Below are 20,430 nucleotides of genomic sequence, written 5' to 3'. Positions count from 1 at the left end.
TTGTTTCGTAGCTTGTGCGTTCTAGATTACTCTGAGGCAACCAATCATGAACGAGCTTCATAATGAGGGACACTTGGGACATGATAAGACATTGGCCCTCATCTCTTATGGTTTTTGAAGAGCGATGTGGCCCGCTTTGTTGACCGATGTTATGTTTGCCAACAATCTAAGGGGATTCTCACCAATGCAGGCTTATACACTCCTTACATGTTTCTGAAGCTCCTTGGTTCGATGTCAACATGAATTTTGAGTTAGGATTATCGTAATGAACCTTAGATTCGGTTCTTGTTATAGTTGACAGATTCACAAAGATGACGCATTTCGTAGCTTGCAGGAAAACTATGGATGCTACCTAAATTATCCATCTTTACTTCAAGGAGATCGTGTGTTTACATGGTGTTCTTCGGTCCATGACTTCAGATCAAGATACCAAGTTCCTCGATCATTTCTGGAAGAGTGTATGGGAAAAATTACACACGCAATTGAGCTTTAGTAGTGCCTACCATCCTCAGATCGATGAACAAACCGAGGTGGTGAATTGGAGGCTGGACAATCTTCTGTGATGTCTCATCGGGACCAAGCTGAAGTAGTGAGACTTGATGTTATCTCAAGTAGAGTTTGCTACAACAGATCAAGAAACAGGACCACAGGATTAAGTCTTTTTGAGGTTGTGCGGAACCTATCTAGGTTTTGGATTTAGTCTTGTCCCACGTATAGGACGATTTAGTCCTAAAGCCAATGGGATAGTAGAGCATCTTCGGAACATTCATGAGCAAGTGAAACTGGTAATTCTTGATACTGATATCAAGTAGAAGACTCGGGTTGATAGTCATCGTCGTTAGATACTTTTTGAGGTTGGAGATTTATCTAGGATGTATTAACTTGTGATTGTTTCCTTATTTGCAAGTATAATAAGCTGAAGGATCGGATCATGTGAGATGTTGTAGAAGATCAACTATAGGCCTACAAATTGTGCCTTCCTAGTCATTTGAAGATTTTAGATGTCTTTAATATGAAACACTTGACTCCTTACTCCATGAGCACTAATGAAGCTACTACGAACTCGAGGACGAATTATTTTTAACCCAGGGCGACTAATGCAAGATCCAATCTTATTGAGGGCATAATTTTAACTTGGGACTCATAATCAGGCTTTGTCAGCGGCCATCCATGCTGAATTCAAATTATGTTTGTTATCGGGGAACCACCACTAATTTCCAGGCTCAAAGTCCACCGTTTATACCCCTTTTAGAGCCTTTTTACTATTTTTAGTAATTTTTATTTTATGGTGTTTAAGGTATTTTTTGGTATTTATGAGTTAGAGATTGTTTATATCAGAGTCCTATTTTATTAATTTTTGTAAATTACGAAGTAAGATTTTTTTTTTCTTTTTTATAAGATTGGAATTGAAGTCTAAAATTTAGGATTTCTTTCCTTTTTGAGTCATCGGTCCGGGGTCTACCTATCAGCTGTATGAAGAATTATCCTCCAGCATTAATAAAGTTTCCTTTTTTTTCTAGTTTCTCTTTGTTCTTGATGATTGCCTTCCCCTAAATTCCAAATAATCACTATCTGTCCGGTGTTTTGAAGTTTGGTCCTTCTGCTCTACTTCCAAATTGTTGGAAGAACATATGCTTCTACTCCATTCCTTTTTGCTTCCTCTCCATTTCATGGAAGTAAACAAGGCTAATTGTCGCTTCAAGGCTGTAGCTGGCAAGCTTCTGCCAGGTTTCGTTTTTGGCCTAGTGATAATCCATCATCTTAGCAAAGCAGAGAAGCATTTTGCTAGAAGATGGCAAATGGACATGGTTTATGCAGTTTCATTAGCTTACACCCTAATTTTGGCTTACTACGTAATGTTAACATGGTAATCTTTTGTATATAATTTATTTGACATAAAAGAATGTGGTCATTTGACTACCTTGATATTCTACTTTTTCTTGTGTCTTATTGATGTGTTTTAGAAACATATTAACCTAGTACCTAGGCAGACTTGGTAACTTGAAAAATTCTAGTTTCTCCTATTTTGTTGATCTATAGTTTGTTGCTTAGTTAAGGGCTGATGATTTGTTCCAACTGTGTGATTTATGTGGAAAAAGTGAAAAGATTTGTAGCTGGTCTTAGCTTGAGATACTGATTATTGGAAAATAATCTTTCCCTTATTATCTGATCCACCTATCTAGTCTCCTGGTTAAGATTTCATGCTCACACCAATTGAATGCTTGGTATTCTTACCTCTGTAACCTTTGAGATGAGAACAATCTTTAGATTATTTCTTCGTCTCTTAGATCAACTATTGATACTTCGCAAAATAATGCAAATGGTTGGATAAGCTCCTTATAGACGAATTTGTATAAAATTGAGATTTATTGTTTACTATATTGGTGTCTCAACTCCCATATTTGTAATTTTAGGATCAAACTGGTGTGTCTCAGTCCATATATGCCTTTAATTTAGTGATCCGACATGGAATAACACTTTTTTTTTTCTTTCTGATTATTTAGTTGTTTCCCTAAGAGTTTGTTCTATCTAATAAAGAAACTAAAATTATGCAACTTATCTATTTTGTGGCCTTCTTGCAGTGGAGCCTTAATTTTCCACTGGTCAGCCTCTTCTAAACTGCTTGCTGAATAGTCGTTCCTGGCAAACCTGCACACAATGCTCGTATGACGCAAGAAAAAGACACTGCATGATCACGAGTGTATCAACCGGACTTGGCCACTGTTAAACAGGTCTCCATTTGACTGTGCCGTTAAAGTCAAGTTTCAAATGAAAACTTTTCTAGATAATTGTTCAGGCTCCATCACTGTAAGAAAGGGATGGGACTAAAGGCACACTGTGAGCAGTCCTTTCTGTAGTGGTGCATGCTGGAATGGCTGGGGTGGGAGGTCCACTTGCACTTGGCCACGGAAACATGGTGACATCAGATTGATGTGAGCTTGGGGGGTGTGGGATTTTGAACGCTACTTTGTGGTGCCCTTCGCTCCTAGCACTTCACATGCCCCTGTCTGCCGAGAAGAAGACTTCGACTACCGAGTGCATGCAATTTCCACATGATTTGCAAGATGTTTCCGTTGCATGCGAACCATGTAGACCCCTTAGCTTGTTTTAACCTTCAAATTCCTTTTTGACCACGACTTCAAGTTTCATTATATTTATTGTTATAAATTTGTGATGTGCTCCCCACACGAAGTATTCTCCGATTGTCTTGAAGCTATGGGAAGGCAATGTAATTTATTTATTCAATTTAATGTAATTTCACAGTTCAAGATTTTCTCAATAAAGATTTTTTTCATTTCCTTTTTAAAAAGTTAGTCTGCAGCGCTTCACCCTGTTGATATCATTGCAAAATCCAGATTCTCAGATTTGGAGCTGGAAGTGTCTGTCGCTATATGTTCTTTGCCTTGGGGGAAAATGTAAGTCCGTATATCTTGAATGCTTTCTAGTATTTACAGCCAAAAAGGATGAGTTATCTACTACAGAGCCAGACCAATCCTGTCGCATACAACTATTATATCGGCTGTGTCAATAAAAACATGCTGGTAATGCTTGCTTACTACACTTATCTACACTATTTTTCCCATCAGAATGTAAGCTTCGAGTATTTGCTTAATTTTCAGAGATTTTATAACTATGTTCCTTTTCTGTCAATTATATCCCCTCTAGTTCGAGGGAAGAGGTAATCATATAAATAGATATGAAAATAACACAGTAAAATAGATGGTTTGAGATGGTTAAATCAAGGGTGTTTGCACTGCGTGTGCCATTAATGCTGCCCACGTTCTTCCTAGTAACGTCGGCACACGATGTCAACCAGTGCGTCAACCGGTGCTGGGCATTGTCAGTGATCCAGTGTGGGTTTACATTACATTACCATTCTTTTTCTGGCTTTCGTACTCACCATGACCTACGTGTCTATCTACGTGACTCTTGGCAGCAACTCTCAACTCATTGGCTAATGGACAGAAATCTTTTGCTCTAATCTTGTTTTTAAATTTAATACGATTTTTAATTTTCATTTGATCTATCATAATATATATTTTATATTAAAATTTAGCATTGATTTGAGATTGCTTAAAAGGCACAACAAACATTTAACAATGCTCAAAGACTTTTTTCCCCGTGTTACTCCTCTATAAAAGTGGGGTTTTTTCTTCTCCTTCCCCTCTCTTTACATGCAATAAACTTTCTATTTTCTCTTAAGTTAAATTAAAATTTTATTTTTCTATCTCCTTTGCTATCAACAACCACTGAAATATTAATTTTTAAAATCAACATAACAACTTAACATTATTAAAATTTCCACTTTTCTATCTCCTTTGCTATCAACAACCACTGAAATATTAATTTTTAAAAATCAACATAACAACTTAACATTATTAAAATTTTCATTTTTCTATCTCCTTTGCTATCAACAACCACTGGGATATTGATTTTTAAAAATCAACATCACAACTTAACATCAAGTTCGTTGTGGTATTGATTTTATAAAAAATAGTAACGAATGACCTATTTGAATTTTGAAGCATTGTAGAAATTCACAAGGGTTGGATTGTGTCCAATCAGATCTCTTTAGGTTTATCAATGAGTTTCAGTCAAAATTCATTGATAGATCTAGGAGACTTAGATTTTTTGAAAAGTTGATATGTAATGAAAGAATGTAGTACCATGAAGATATTTATGATATCCATGTCTGATTCTGACATCCCTACGATAAGTTATGTGTATGTATCAATTGTCTGGAAGTCATAAACTTTGAAAAACTTTTGTTCAATGTTATTAATGACTTTAAGCTGATATCTCTGGGCACATATAGACTCCGGATTACTTTCAAAATCTATAGCACTTGGAATGGACTCAATCAGAGTTCTCTATGCTAAACAATAAGTTTTAATCGAAATCCATTATTACTTGGAATGGACTCAATCAGAGTTCTCTAGGTCTATCAATAAATTTTGATTGAAACCCAATGATATATTCGAAAAGACTTTAAATGATGTTTTTGGGATTGAAACTATCATTATGGGTTTCACCCGATAACAAATGTTGATCTCTAAACGAGGTTCGATTCAAATCAAAGAGCGTCTTGTTGTGATACCTGAGTTAAAAATTTTGACCTCCGGAAGTTGACATTTGATAGATATACATAACTTTTTATAGGGATGTAAAAGCTAGGCAGGACACCATAAATACCTTCATTGCACTTCTCTCTTCTATTATATGTCAACTTTTTATAAATCCAAATCTTCTAGGTCCATCAATGAATTTAAGTTAAAATTCATTTATGAACCTAAAGAGTTCCAATCGGATCTATTCCAAGTGTTACAAATTTTTTAAGGGTCCCAGAGTTTGTATGTGCTTAGAGATATCAGATTTAAGTTATTAACAATAGTTAACAAAAAAGTTTCAAAGTTTATGACTATAAGGTAATTGACCTATGCACATAATTTATCGTAGAAATGTCAGCACTATGCATGGGCATCATAGATACCTTCACTGCACTATCCTCTTTCATTACATATCAAATTTTTAAAAATCTAAATCCTCTAAGTCCGTCCATGAGTTTTGGTCAAAATTCATTGATGAACCTAGAAAATTTCGATTGAACCTTCTAACTCTTGCAAATTTTTGCTGTGCTCCGAAGTTCAAATATATCATTCTTTACTATTTTAAAAAAATCAATACCATAACGATGTTGATGTTTAAGTTGGTGTTTGTATTTTAAACACCAGCACCACAATCAGGGGCATAGCCAGAATTTTCAATTAAGAGGGACAATTTTAAAAAATTCATGAAACGAGAAAGGAATAACTTACAACTTTTGGAAGATTATTGCTTTTGAGAAAATAGAGATGAAGAAGTAAAAAAGAACTTTACTTTCTTCGTTAACAACCTTGACTAGTTTCGGTGAGGTCGACAATAACACAAAGAGAGCAAGGTAAGACAAAACATGACTATTTTGTTGTGCCAATAAAATCCTAAAAAATACAAGAAGAGGAAGAAGATAGGAGGGTTGATGGCTGCTTGATCTTGTTGTTAAAAGAGGGCAGCAACTGGTGTTGCATTTCTTGTTTGTTGGAGAAGAGAAAGGAGAAGAAAAAAGCTAGTGTGCTCTAGAAGAGGAGAGGAAAAAATTGTAGGTTTACTAACGTTGGAGAAGAGAAGGAGAAGAAGCAAATGAGGAAGAAGAGGAAGAAAAAAAATAAAAGAGAGGAATGAGTGTAGAGTTGGCATACGGTACGTTGGGATGTAACATGCATAGAGAGAAGAGGGAGAGAAAAAAAATGAAAGGTTTCATCAAAATATCCTAATTCTTTTTAAATCGTTCAAACTCGTTTAAACATTAAACTTGGTTCGGTCATAATTCAACTTCAAATCAATTCCAATTAGAACTAACATAATTCTTATCTCATTGAATTTAGTTCAAACTCGATTCAATTTTAATTTAGTTTCCTTACTTTGTGCCCTATAATTTATTTCATCCATTTATTATTATATATTTTATTTTTAAAATTCAATATTTAACATTTCAAATCGTGATATTTCTTCGTAGAAGTGGTACTAATGGATAACTTAGGTCATGAACTTTCTAAATATGTGATCAATTTCAGTTTTAGACATTGAATGGTGATGAATCAACTACTCAAAGTGACGATAAGTTCCAAATATATATATATATATATATTATTTTTTAATAAAATGTGAGAGGGGGCGGTCGCACCCCCTCTCCTTAAGGTGGCTACGCCCCTGACCACAATGATTATTGTGGCAAAGGTGATGCACTCATCTTAGGCGTCCCTCCAAGTCTGTCCCAAGGCATTTGGAAGAGAGATAAATCATTGGGATCGAATGATGTCTTTTTAGGGGAGAGAGATTTTATTCTCTCAGGAATTCAATCCTTGTTCTCTTGTAACAATCTACCATCAGAGTACCAACTCAGTTATACCCATGGAGGCGGTTGTTGTAACAAAAGATGATTAGACTCACCTCAGACGTTCCTCATAGTCCGTTGTCAGATTATGTCAAGGGAGATAAATCACAAGGTCAATTTATAGCTGACCACCAAGTAACTAGAGGGTAGAAGGGGTTTCTTTTTTATCTCTTCTCTCATTGTAGTTAACTTATTATCATTTAGTAGCATCCCATAATAATTATTGTGTGCATATAAAGGAGAGAGAATTGAGTAAATTTTAATTTAATTTAAGATGTAAAATAGAAACGAGATGGCCCTTTCAACATTCTCAAATCTCGGTGTCTTTGTATAATCCCAAACTCGGTACACCCTTTGGAAAATAACCGATATTAGAATGCTTACACGGGTTAAAGATTCTTGCCATTCTAATTATATTGTTCTCTTCTCTCTGATGTTACCTCCGTTGTCCCTCCTTGTCTCCTCCGTCCCATTCTTGTTGCCGCTTACTCTGTCTCTGTCTCAACGTGAACTTTACTCCATGGATTATATTTCGAACAACAGAACTGCCAAATTCTTCAAGTCGATAGCTCGAGCAAACTCTTGAGCAAGGATCGATCGCCTCCGCCCTACCCTCAAAGAAGGCAAGAGAGCGAGAGCATCGAGAATGGTCATGAATAAACTCTAACATGGCCCAACGGCGAGCTTGCAATAAGGAATTCAAAACAAACAGAGGTGCATTGCATTATGCATAGGCTGGAAAGAATTAATCCAACTGTGGCAAAGTGACAGGCTCTGCTAGTCGGGCTTTAGAAGTTTGGTCTGCTTGCGACATCGACAGACAGCGACGACCCGTCCTGTTACCACGCACCTTACTACAATACACCGGCAAACTTCTCCTTGATAGTAATTAAGTAAATTGTACTTTTGCTAACTTTATGGGGGAGAGAGTAGGAACCAGAGTGCGGACCAACCACTTTCAATAGTAGAGTTAGACAAATGGTGTTGGTATCTAAAGCAACAATCAATAGTGACGACCATGAAAAAAAGGCAAAAGGAGGGGACAAGTGAAAGTAAGTTGGTGTTCTCGATTTGTGAAGGGAAAATTAAAAACAAAGATTTTAGAGGACTTTGGCCATGCATGCAGTTTTTGTAAATGACAAAGCTACAAAAGTTAGCCTGGCATCTTCATGTGCCCTTTCGCCCCATTCTCGATAGAAGTCATCTACCCTTGTAGTTGGCTTTGTCATGTCTAACCCATCCACAAGGAGAAAATTAAAGTTGTTTACCTAATAGCATGGTTATATACATTGATCAATTCCACTCTCGTAAAAGTTTGTGCTCTTATGATTGTTTCATCATCTTCATCTTCATGTCCATATCACTCTCACTAAGTCATATCATATCTAATATACATGACCTTAAACATTATGAAAAACTTAAGGCGCATGGGAGATCGATTAATGAATGATGACTAATGTCCTACTTCATCAAAAACCATGATCAATGTCTAAATTGATAGAATTATGCATTGGTACATCATTCCAATCTATGGGAAGCTAAAGGTACCATCGTGTGGAAGTTCACCCTAGCTAGCATCTCCGTCGAAGCTTAGCCTCACGGCGACTAAAGTTAAGAGACGTCTCGACCACATGAAACATTGCGCCTAGCTAACCTGCCTTTGGGTGTTGATCTATATATATATATGTTGCGTGTGAATGATCACATTTGAAAGCATAAGAGTAGATTATCAATTAGGGGAGGAATTGGGCAATAATTGATAGTTTCCATTGACGTGAAGCAATGCAACACCAACAGCTATAGTAGCACCAACACCAACTGATGCCCCCACAACTTTTTACCCCATTTCTCTCTCTCTCTCTCTCTAATTAATTAGAGCCAACCTTCTTTAGGAGCATAAAGGAGAGCACAAGAATGAACCAAAGATGAAGGAGATCGGTAACCGGAGTGGGCAGCTGAAGGAGGATTCCAAAGGGATCGCATTGATCTCTTCTTCTTCATCATTTTTATTTCTTCTTCTTCTTCTTCCTCTTCTTCTCTTCTTTAATTTTAAATTCTTTTTTTTTTCTAATTATGGTTTAATTTGAGAGAGATCATGCGGTTCCTTTGGAATTTTCCATCTGTTGCTGAGTAATTCTTCACCACCTACACATCTTTCAGGTTCCTTCTTCAAATGCTTTTCTTTTTTCTTTTATTTTCTACTAAAGATGTCTTAATGAGGATTAATTAAATGGGAGTATGATGATGATCATGTGTTCTACATCTTTCCTGATAAAAGTACTTATTGTGCTATTTTCTTTGATCCATGTAAATAACCTAACTAGGTTTAGATCGTGTTGATTTTAGTTTAATTTCTATTTAACGTGTTATTATCATTTTGTCATGTTGATTACCAAGGAGATTAATGATATAGCTTCTATTTTTCAGTTCTAGTGAGATTTAGTTCTTATTAATTGATGATCTCTTCATTATTTTGTCAAATGCTCTAATCAACATGAATTGCAAATCTTTGTGATGACCTAAATTTGTATGTCATTTCTGTTCATGCCAATCCTAATTCTTGGGCCCAAAGGCCCAACTGTGGGCATTCGTTAATGGCCATTTTTATGAAATAACTTGAAATTTTGAGAATTTATTAAACTTGTAATATAGTTTTTTATTTACAAAATCACACACTGAAATGAGAGTAAGATCATAAAATGAATCTCACAAATTTAATAGTGATATTATTTTATCAAATTTTACTATTAATATCTCATTAAACATTATTTTTATGATGATGATTTTAGGCTTTTAGTGTTTAAAATATAAAAATTATTTAGTTTAAGATGCTTCTAGCAGTTCATTCATAATTTTTAATTTTATTTTAACCACTAAAATGTGATGATCAAGATGTTTTGGTAAAATGATATTGTTGGCTTATGTGACTGTCATTATGTTCATGACCTAAGTTGGCTCGTTTGTTTTGGGGTTTATATTATAAATCGATTAACACATTTATAATAAATTAGTCATCCTATTTTATAATTTGTTTATGAAGATAAAAATATTTAATTAGTTATTTAATAAGGACATATAAATCTAATTATGTGGATTATAGTTTCAATTTATATATAATTAATATATTTTTACGTTTAAAGTTTATTGTATATCGATCATTTCATAATTCATTTATATATAAGTCATCTAACTTGTTTAGTTAAATAAGTTATAAATGACCAACTTAAATTATCAGCTCGGCTTTTAGTCCTCTTAATTAAATTAATCTATGGTGTTCTAATATCCTTATTATTTTTCTAATTAAAATGTTTTAAAGTTTGTTAAAGGTATGGACATTTTCAGAACGAAGAAGAGCCCTTGAGTAAATATCAGCATGCAATCTTTAATAAATATTAAACTTTAAATGCCTTTCTTTGATAAAACGTTATTTGCAAATCAACCATTTTAAGGATTATTTAGATGTAAATTTATTTATTTAGTGATCGCTGGAATTGTGATGATTATTTTTTGTAATACGTACTGGAGCATTTTAAAGCCCAGGAGACATTATGAAATAGGTTAAGATTATATATATATATATAGAGAGAGAGAGAGAGAGAGAGAGAGAGAGAGAGAGAGAGGATGGATGCTGGGGATGTGACGTTATGATTTTCTGTAGACTTCGCTCCCACTTGCAACACAAGAAGCGTCAGTGCCGAGTCAAGGAAGGCGTCGTCTTTGGTGATGACCCTCCGACTCTCAAGTCAATCTCTGACGAAGCAAGAGGAAACAAGAAGCGAGGACTATAGCGTAATAATAGAAATCATGTAAAGTATCCTTATGTCGATGCCTAGACCCCCCTATATATAGGGCTCTTGTAGCGTGTATGCATACTTCTTAAAGTGGACACGCTTTTCCAAGTTTTTCTGAAAAGATATGTCAGTAAAGTGTCCCTAACACAGTACTTTAACGGGCCGAGCATATCTCTGAAGTGACAGTGGAATCTTCCACCATACGATCTTCTGTCCAACCATACCACCTGCCAGCGGTATTAGCTCCCAAAAGGATGTCGAAGGATATTCCGCTGTGTCTGTTGCTTGGCCGAGCGGAATGACTGTTCGGCCAAAATTATGATATCCTTGCATTATTTGCTGCCAAGCCGAGCAGGATAACCGCTCGGCCGAAAGTCCACCGTCGCATCGAGCGGGAAAGCCGCTCGGCTGAAAGTCCACTGTCCGTGTCATCCGCAGTCGAATCGTGCAGGATAGCCGCTCGGCATGAAGCCCCCCATCCACATGCTCGACGAGTATCACTGTCTGCATGCTCAGTTGATGTCAAGTCTATTGTTAGGCTAAGCGGGGGAGCTGCTCGGTTCGGCTTCTACGCGTTCCTTGAGCGTCGGTTTGATTCCTCCCTATGCCCTAGATAATGGGTTGGTGCTCAACCACCGATTGGTGTATAACTCGCTCGATCGACCAACAACATTCATCCGTTACCCTCTTGACTTTGACCTCCACACGACAGTAGGATGAGGCCCTACCTAATCGCCGCATCAATATATATATAGCGATATGTATGCTTGTTGTTGTTGGTTTTATTTTTACTCAGAGCTTTCCATTTATCAGTAACCCATGTATGATTATTCAACTATCTTTCTGATCACATTATTATCTCTCGCTTACACCCAAGTCAATCAAACGTGTTGTAATAACTATAATATTTTGTAGTTGTTACCACTAGAGACATAGCTAGGATTCAAATTTATTTGGAGTTGACCATTGACTATAATTGATATAATACATTAATTAATTTAAAATATAAATAAAAAATATAAATATTAATTTTTTAAAATTATAAAATAAAAGTATCTAATATTCAATACATTCAAAAGCATAAAAAAAATACTATTGTAATTATGATTTTAGATTATTCTTAATCAAATTCATTAATTATTATATCATTATCAATTTTTAATTTCGCTAAAAGATAATTAAAACCTTGAAGAAGTTGTTGTGGTTGAAAGAGCTCGTTTGGAGAGGGAAGCAACTGTTGCTATTAGAGAGGAAGAAGGAGAGAGCAACTAGGAGTGTTGTTGTTGTGTTGCTGGAAAAAAAAATAAGATTGCATCTGTTGGAAAAGAAAGGAGCAGACGACGGTGTGGAAAAGAAAGGGAGGAGGGAGGAGGGAGGAGAAAGAGAAGGGATCGAAAAGAGAAAAGATATAAAGGTCGGTGTGACAGTGTATGCAGTGAGAGTTGGTCGCGTGGGAGAGAAAAAAAAGTTAAAAAAAAAAAGAAAAGGAAAAAGAGAATTTTCTTAAAAAAAAATCCTAAATCATGGTAATCAATTTAACTTATTAAATTTAATTCAATTTTAATTTAATTATGTCAAATCAAAATAATTTTAATTTGAACCCATAAATAATAGGAAAAAAAATAGGACAATGGATTTGAAATGAGTGATCCATGAATTAATTATGGGGCTGACAAAAAAAACATGATAGACATTAATTTTTTTGGGCGGGGCTCGAGTCCACTTTAACCCAAGGATGGCTCCGCTCTAGCTACAATGCAAATTTAACAACGTTGTAGCAAGTTGAATTTAAGCATGTAGGATCTATAATTTTATAGCTATTATAACAATTGTAGTAATTACAATATTTATAGTTGTAATACATGTTGTAGCAATTACTATTTCACAATTATAATTTTGTAGTTGTTACAATTTAAATTTAACTATATTATAATAAATCAAATTTAATTATATTACGATTTCATAACTGTTACCATCCGTCCTACCTAACATTCAAACGAGTTGTATCAATTAAATTCAACAGTCGTAGGATAGGCCTGGGTGCTATGTCCAGTTTTTTCCTACCTTCTCACTTAAACCAGAATAATCATAAAAGACAAATTCAAAAGAGCAGTCGCTAAGCAGATACCAAAGGTTTCAAGTAAATACATCAAAAATTTTGTTTGAAAGCTAGAGAAGAAAACGCCTAATGATATTCACAAATTGCTACACCATGTTAGTCATTTTAGAACAATTAAAATCTAACCTCCAAGTTATAACTCCTACAAAGAACAATAAGAACAAAAACAAGGACAAGAAGAAACATTTTGCTGCACAGAAATAAATTTGCTATATCATCCTATTTAAATCAAGCTGTCTGTCTTTGCCGGCAGACGACGGAAGAAATTTAGCGGCGCGGAAGGCATTCGGTTTCGGAACCTTGGGTGCCTCATGATATAGAAGCCAACTAGAGCAACCGACACTTGCAACGGGGTGGTGTAAAGCACAATCGCTGCCATCACGCTGAACACTAAGAAGATGACAGTGGCCCGTGGATCCCTCCAGCTAAGCAATGCTTGCAGCCTCTCCCCTTGAGTGGCCAAATCTCCGACCACAGTTTGTATTCTTCCGGCCACGCTCCTCAATCGATCATACCTCATGCGCACTATCTCAGAGCTCCGGCTGGTGGGGAATGTGTCAAACTCCTCGTCGAGCTCATCAGGGTGCACTGCCTCTGCGTGCGAAAGCTTTATGTTCATGTGAGGAGGATACCGTGGGCGCGAGCGGTAATTCCAAAGGCCTATCATGAACATGTATAGAAATAGAGTAGGAAGAATCAGTTCCGGAAAGCACACCAGCGTGGTGAACAGAATGTGCACCAGTACAGTGATGACAGGCTTCTTCCACACGCACACACTTCCGAACCATTTGCCCGCCGCAAACAAGCCTGAGAAAACTGACACGAGCCTGAAGAAATTCGCTTTGCTTCGACGCATGCTCCACATGTGGGAGTCGACATCGGACATGCACTCGACGACTTCCTTTCCGAGGGGTGGCTCCATTCTGCTAAGACGCGCCGCGATTATTTGAACTGCTTGGTGCCGGAGCATATCTTGCTGCATCATGTTCAATGGCTGTACGTAATGCATCTTGGGAAGCAGGGGCCGCGAGTATATGGACATCATATTGATAAACGATGTAGAAGAGAAGCGCACGGCGAGATGGAGTTCGCCCATCTTCTTGACACCTGAGGAGTGTAAAACTAACAGTGGATACGAGTGTGTATACACCCGGCCAGCTTCAAGAGTTGAAAGACGTATACGAACCTTGCCTATCTTCGAGTCCTTGTTGCCATTAGCACCCTTTTCCAGTTGCCAATTGTCAAAGACACCAACCGTCAAAACTGTAGCTGGGTCATAAACCTCCCATGTATACTGCTCGTTGAATTTTGGAGAAAGATTGTCAATAATGGTGCGTGTGCGTACCCATTTTCGCCCGTACTTGGCGACGCAGTAGGAATCGCATGCCCCCTTTCCTTCTCGGGTTTTCATGGGATGAAGGCCTTCTGCATTAAGGATGCCAAGCTCAAGTAACCCAATTGACGGTTTCCACAGCTGTTTTGCTGTTGGTCTGAGGTCGCTACTGTAGTGGGTTGACTCGTCCAGTACATGATACCCGCCTTCCAAACAGACACGCAGATGAATTTTACCTGAAAACTTGTTTTTCTTCAGTTGGTCGACATCGATCACGCCAGGCTTCTCGAGACTGAACCACCGAGCATTGATCATGTGATCGTCAAGTCGCTTTTCAATCGAACCCAAAGGGATAGCAACATGGCCTATCACCTCATCTTTGTTTGCCCCCACGCGATCTTGTACAAAAATTAGGAGTTGATCCTCAAACGGTTCAGCTGTCGCAAACATGAGGTCTTCGTTCCAAAGAGGGTTGAATGTCCGTGCCTGAACTGCTCTCGTCTTCAGGATCTGATTTCCTAGTTGTACCTTGACGTGAACATCCGGGATGCGGGATGAATGCCCGCTTGCTGTGAAAATATCTTGTGCCTCGATAACATTGACTCGAACATACCACAGCCTGGGCGCATGGTAGACTTTTGATTTTGTGTGAGAGCTAATCGCCGAGGCATCTAGAGCTGCAGCTGCATCTAAGTGCCATGCATCAGCAAACGATTCATCAGCTTGGGTACCAATCCAAATTGCAACCATCAGTTCACCCTTTGTTTTGTCCCCATTCTTGTCCTCGAGCCGGTACCACTCAGGAGCTAACGGACTATCGGGCGGGACACGCGTTGGAACATCATTCAAGTCAAAGTGAACAATCCCAACAAAGTCATCCTTGATCAGATCTTTATCTTTCACTATTACTTCAATAACTGATGACTGTACCCGTTCTCTAGGAAATGCAAATACTTCATTCCACGTTGGGTTCTGATTCTTCTCAAAATGTCTGGTCTTCCCCTTGTAGTTACCCACCCTTACTTCAACGTAAGGGTCGAGGCTTCCTGTGATATCCATCGTAGGTAAGTCTCGTGCCTTGACGGCACGTACAAAAAGATATTGCATCTGTTCCACCAGATCATATGTACTAGCAGGCTTCTGTGCAGGAATGACTCGACCTGCGACAATCTGACCGCCTCCGAGAAGAGGATTGGTTTCTTTTAGTGCATAGTCCATTGGTTGCTGAGAGAAGGACGATGAAAACATCCTGACAACTTTGGAAGGCTGAGACTCATATTTCATGGGATCAGCCACATGCGTCACCGGCTTGATAACTGGAGCAGAGTATTGTTGCTGCTGGATTTCATTTGGAATGCTGCGAAATGAACGTTTAGGTTCTTTCTTGGGAAGACTTTTATTTGCCTCTGAAACTTGGTCAAGCCCTTGATGAAATTGGCTGGGAAGGAGATTATTTGGGCGACGGTCAATAGCTGGAAGTGGGTTGGAAGGTTTGATGGAAGGGTCATCTGTAAGAAATACTTTCAGGCCTAATTCTCCCTTCACACGTGAAAACATTCCACGTTTCTCCAAAGGATAGTGCATCATTAAAGTATCTGAAAAGGGAACGAAAGAGGTTCCAGCAATCTGAACTTTGCCAAGGAATGACCTCGGATACATGCCTTTGTTCATGCTGTAAACATAAGCTTCTAGTGTGAGTTCAGGGAGGGAAGAAGGATCTGCAATGTTGAAGTAGAAGAGCTCATTCCAGACAGGATTAAGGTCTTTTTCTTTGATGGAAGTACGGAATTTCTGGCCATCAAAGTGAAGCTCCACAAAGGGACTAGAAGATCCTTGCTTATCCTTAGGTATAAGCTCATGCGCACTTACAACTTCCACTCCCAATTTTAATTTGCTCATCTTTGTCAAAGCTTTATCCCTAGTGTGAGACCCCCTACATAATTCAAAGATACAAGATAGCCCAAAATCTCAAAATAAGCAATAGAATAGAAAAGGGAAAATTTCATGGTTCAACAAGAGTCAGCAAAAAGTTTACAATATATATTTTTTTAAAAACAAAGTAATAGTTTATCTGAAAAACTTTATCTGAATGGCAATAAGAAAATTTAGTTTCAGGAAACAGACTGTGAATCATATCAAAAGGAACAACATTTATGCTAAAAGCTTTTACCAACAAAAAGGTTTCTGTATCTTGATGTTTTAACTACTTTAGAAACAGATAGAATTGGCAAAACATTTCAAAGAGAACAGTTATTATGTAAATTGTGTGAGTTCATCGGATTTAAGCAGCAAATTAGCAGCAAAATGGAAAATACTGTGGAAAAGTCCTCTCAGAATTGCCCAAATTGCTTCCACTCATATTAAGCAGAAACGAGGAAATAATTCACTTATAAAATTCCATAGTCACACAAGAACAACGGATTATAGAAGCCAGAACTCTCTAGTGGATCATTGTTTGTGCCAATTTATAGGAAGAGCCAGAATGCAGAAAACATGTATGCAGGACGAATAAAACTACTTGCACAAGATATTAAAATATTAATAAGTAACAAAAGACAAGTTTTTTTTTTTTTTTATTTAAGAATCACGACGATCAAGGCTCTCCAAGAAAGAAATCTCCAGTTTCAGCCGAGGAATCGATGTTCATTCCCTCAATTCCGCCAATCGATGGTTTTCTACTCCTGTACCAACCCTAATCCACCACCACAAGGAAGCTTTCTTCTCCCGACTTCCGAACCAACTCTCCGTTCGAAACCACAATTAACGATTCAATAAGATGGCAGCGGAATCGGCGTGAACATCGGCAAATAGAGACGACGATTGAAATCAAATGCAAAAGTTGCTCACTTATCAAGCCGAAGCCCTTCGATCCTTCTCGCGATTTGGCAGAGCCGGAAAGCTGGTCGGCAATGGGCACGATTAGCAAATCGGAGATCAATTCTCGTAGGGAAGGGGAGCACGTCGTCGTCTCTCGAGGCTTCTTCTCGTCCGACGCCGTCGTCTTCCTCTACTTCTCTCTCTCTCTCTCTCTTCCCGTTGTTTGATTGTTTCAAAGTGGGACGGTCAAAACACTCGTTTTCAAACCATGAACGGTTAAGGAAATTAACTGATTCTTAACCTTGAAGTTATCGCATAATCATAATCGGAGAAATAAAATATAATTTAATATTATTTTATTCAATATTTATCATCTTAAATAAATAATTAAGATTATCAATAATAGCCCTAAATAATATGCTATATAAATTTGCACGGAAGAATTATTTGTATATTTGATTTAATTTTTTTTTAAAATAAGAGAATGTTTTATTTTGCTTTTATAAACTATTGTCTTTTCAAAATATGTTAAAGAGTTTTATAATTCCTATTTCAGTCTCATTAATTTTATTTATTTTTTATAATAGACAGAAAAATTAAAATGAAGTGCTCGAGTAAACGGTTGCGTGCGGGACGACGGAGTTGTTGAACCAACTATTATGACTAATATTATTAGTAAGTTTTTTCACGTTATTAGAATATTTTCGTTTTAAATAGTACAATTAATTATTGATTTAATTTTTTAATTATTATTTATATTTTGAATATATATATATATATATATATATATATATATATATAGAAAGAATTGTTATGCTACAGACTCTATAATACGGATTGTTACGGACCAATTGTCATTTCTATTTTCTTCTTCTTCGTTCTCTCGCTGTATGCTCGCCGTCTCATCACCGCACCTCGTCACCGTCCAGGACGCCATCACTTGCTTCTACCGCACCGTCCTTTCCTCCGACAAGGAGCTGTTCACCCAAGTCGTTTGGTCCGCCAACTAAGTCGGTGGTGCTTTCCTCTCCGTCACCATAAAGTATGGAATTTCACCCTCGAAACCCCACGCCCATTTGTTGAGGAAAAAGAAGGCGCTGGCGATTCCGCCATCAGCCTCCACTGGGATACCTCTGTCGCCGCCTACGAGTCCGGGCTCGAGCCGAGCAAGGCCTTCTACCTCGCCATGGTCGCCGACGCTGAGTTCGCGCTGCTGCTGGGCGACATGTGCGGGCAATTCATCGAGCATTTCAGGGCGACGCACCCGATCGCGGCGTTTTCGATGGTGAGCCGACGAGAGCAGGTGAGCCTGCGAAACTCTCTACTCCACCAAATTGGTGCTAGTCGACGGCGGGAAGGAGCACGAGATTATGATCCGGTGCAAAGGGGATGAGCTCAACGCCAAGGAGTCGGAGTTGTACGTAGAGGTCGACAAGGAGGTGGTCAGCGTGCGGAGATTGAGGTGGAATTTCAAGGGGAATCAGGCCATCTTCCTCGACGATTCGACGGTGGGCGTGATGTGGGGCGTACACGGATGGTGGTTCTGCGACTCCTCCTGCTACGCTGAATTCCTGCGCGGTCGTGTTCGGATTCTGGCGCTTTTGGATTCCGACGTGGTCACGTCCGAATTCCGACGCGGTCACGTCCAAATTCCGGCGCGGTCGCATCCGAATTCTGGCGGGGTCGCGTCCGGAATCCGTCGTGATCGTCGCAATCCACAGCGAGAGAACGAAGAAGAAGAAAATAGAAAGAACGAAGAAGAAGAAGAAGAAGAAGAAGAAAATAGAAAGAGGTGCGGTGACGAGGCGGCGCGCATGCAGCAAGAGAACGAAGAAGAAGAAAAAAAAAAAAATATATATATATATATATATATATATATATATATATGTGTGTGTGTGTGTGTGTGTGTGTGTGTGTGTGTGTGTGTGTGTGATTTCATCTCATTCTGAGTTCTCAAAGTCCATTAACCGGCTTCGGGTAATTTTTTTTAAAAATACCCAATTTGCAACGAATTTAGTATTCATTGCAAAATTTCCAACAAATTCATGCGTCGCAAAATTTGTGATGAATCCATGGATTCGTTGGAAAATTTACAACGAATACTAAATTTGTCGCAAATTGGGTATTTTTTTAAAAAAGAATTACCCAAAGCTGGTTAATGGACTTAGACAGCTCAAAATGAGACGAAATCAATTCCTATATATTCAACTAATTCTCCTAATTATATAAATGCTCTCAAATATAAATTTGATCAAATGTTTTTTGATTAGTGATTTTTCAAACACCAATGTATCTAAGAAATATAATTCATATTTAAAAAAATTATATATCCAAATATATTGGGTTAAATTGATTTTTGAAAATATGGATATAATTAGAAGAACTATACGAACACATAAAAATTGATTTCATATCGTTCTGAGCTCTCTAACATTAATTTGTAACTCTAAAGTTCAACTAATTAAATTTACTTTATAACTCAACATGTTCAACTTACATTTGAAATTCATCTAATTGATTTAGTGATGTGCGTAGATTATATACTCTTTTATGCATGTTTTTACGCACATTTACATACTTTGAGCATGCTTGATCTATGCATTTTTATACTTCCAGCTTTCCTTTTAGCATATTTACTCTTTTGGTTCGGAGATCTGCTTTTTGTGCATTTTCTGTACACAGGAGTCGATTTGGTGAAGAATCTACATCTTTGGGCATGCATTGGAGGAAACGAAGGAAGAAAGCACCAGGCCGTGTACCTCACACTGCCATGCACTGGGATGGAGCTCAGGCCGTGTGGAGTTTGGCACCAACAGAAGAGGAAGATGACATGGTCGTGTGAACCTCGCACGGCCGTGTCAAGATTTGAAGCCAACCAGAGCAGAAGCCTTACATGGCCGTGTGGATCTACACGGCCGTGTGAGACTTCCAGAGACCAAGCGGTGTGGCGTGTGCACCACAGTGTATCATTCGAGAGCGAGAAGGGTTCGGCGTGGAGTCACACTAGTGCAGTTGGAGAGAGGCTGGACATGGCCGTGTGAATCTCACAGCCGTGTCACGGGCCGTGTGGCCCGATTCCTCCTCTATTTAAACCCTTCTTCATGAATTGAAAGGATCTCTCCCCTTTGGGAGAAAGCAAGATTTGGTGGTTTCCTCCCATTCTTGGGAGGATTTTGGCGATTCTTAGGGAGATCTCGACGATTTTGACTCCGGAGCGAGGATTGGATCCGAAGACAAGGCTTCTTCGTAGATAAGTTTTCTCTTTCCCTCTTCTTGTTTTCTTGGATTGGGGATTCAAGGAATGCTTGTAATCTCTATTCTTTCGGGTTTTCTTCCTCGATTCATGGAGTAGATCTTGTATTCTAGGATTAAGGGAGTATTTGTATGATGGATTGATGTAATCTCTTATGGATTTGCCATTTTCTTGTTTCAATGACAT

At 38.0% G+C, this 20,430-nt stretch overlaps 2 protein-coding genes and 1 long non-coding RNA gene across 7 annotated transcripts in view; 2 read left to right on the top strand and 1 right to left on the bottom strand.

Moving 5' to 3' along the window:
- The window catches only part of LOC121974718 (lysine-specific demethylase 5B-like), a 42,791-nt gene extending 39,522 nt beyond the window's left edge, over positions 1–3,269 (top strand). For all 5 annotated transcript variants that reach the window (XR_006110081.1, XR_006110080.1, XM_042525897.1 and 2 more), the window contains one exon: positions 2,583–3,269. Coding sequence is in view for 1 of the 5 variants with exons in the window: in XM_042525897.1 (XP_042381831.1) it covers positions 2,583–2,593 (11 nt within the window). In the remaining 4 variants the exon portion in view is untranslated. The remainder of the gene's footprint in view (positions 1–2,582) is intronic.
- A 5,377-nt stretch (positions 3,270–8,646) lies between these two features.
- On the top strand, positions 8,647–13,542 carry LOC121974717. The gene is made up of 2 exons (XR_006110079.1): positions 8,647–9,091; positions 13,095–13,542. It is a non-coding gene; the product is annotated as an uncharacterized LOC121974717 (long non-coding RNA).
- Positions 12,857–17,251, bottom strand: LOC121974716 (FT-interacting protein 7-like). The gene is made up of 2 exons (XM_042525893.1): positions 17,022–17,251; positions 12,857–16,107 (listed from the first exon to the last, which is right to left on the bottom strand). The coding sequence occupies exon 2, from the start codon at positions 16,071–16,073 to the stop codon at positions 13,065–13,067; it is 3,009 nt and encodes a 1,002-aa protein (XP_042381827.1). The 5' UTR covers positions 16,074–16,107; positions 17,022–17,251; the 3' UTR covers positions 12,857–13,064.
- Between the last annotated feature and the right edge of the window lie 3,179 nt (positions 17,252–20,430).

Source organism: Zingiber officinale, chromosome 4B (assembly GCF_018446385.1).
Source record: "Zingiber officinale cultivar Zhangliang chromosome 4B, Zo_v1.1, whole genome shotgun sequence".
NCBI classification, from domain to species: domain Eukaryota; kingdom Viridiplantae; phylum Streptophyta; class Magnoliopsida; order Zingiberales; family Zingiberaceae; genus Zingiber; species Zingiber officinale.
Note: the sequence above shows the minus strand (reverse complement) of the source record. Positions and strands in the feature narration are given on the sequence as shown.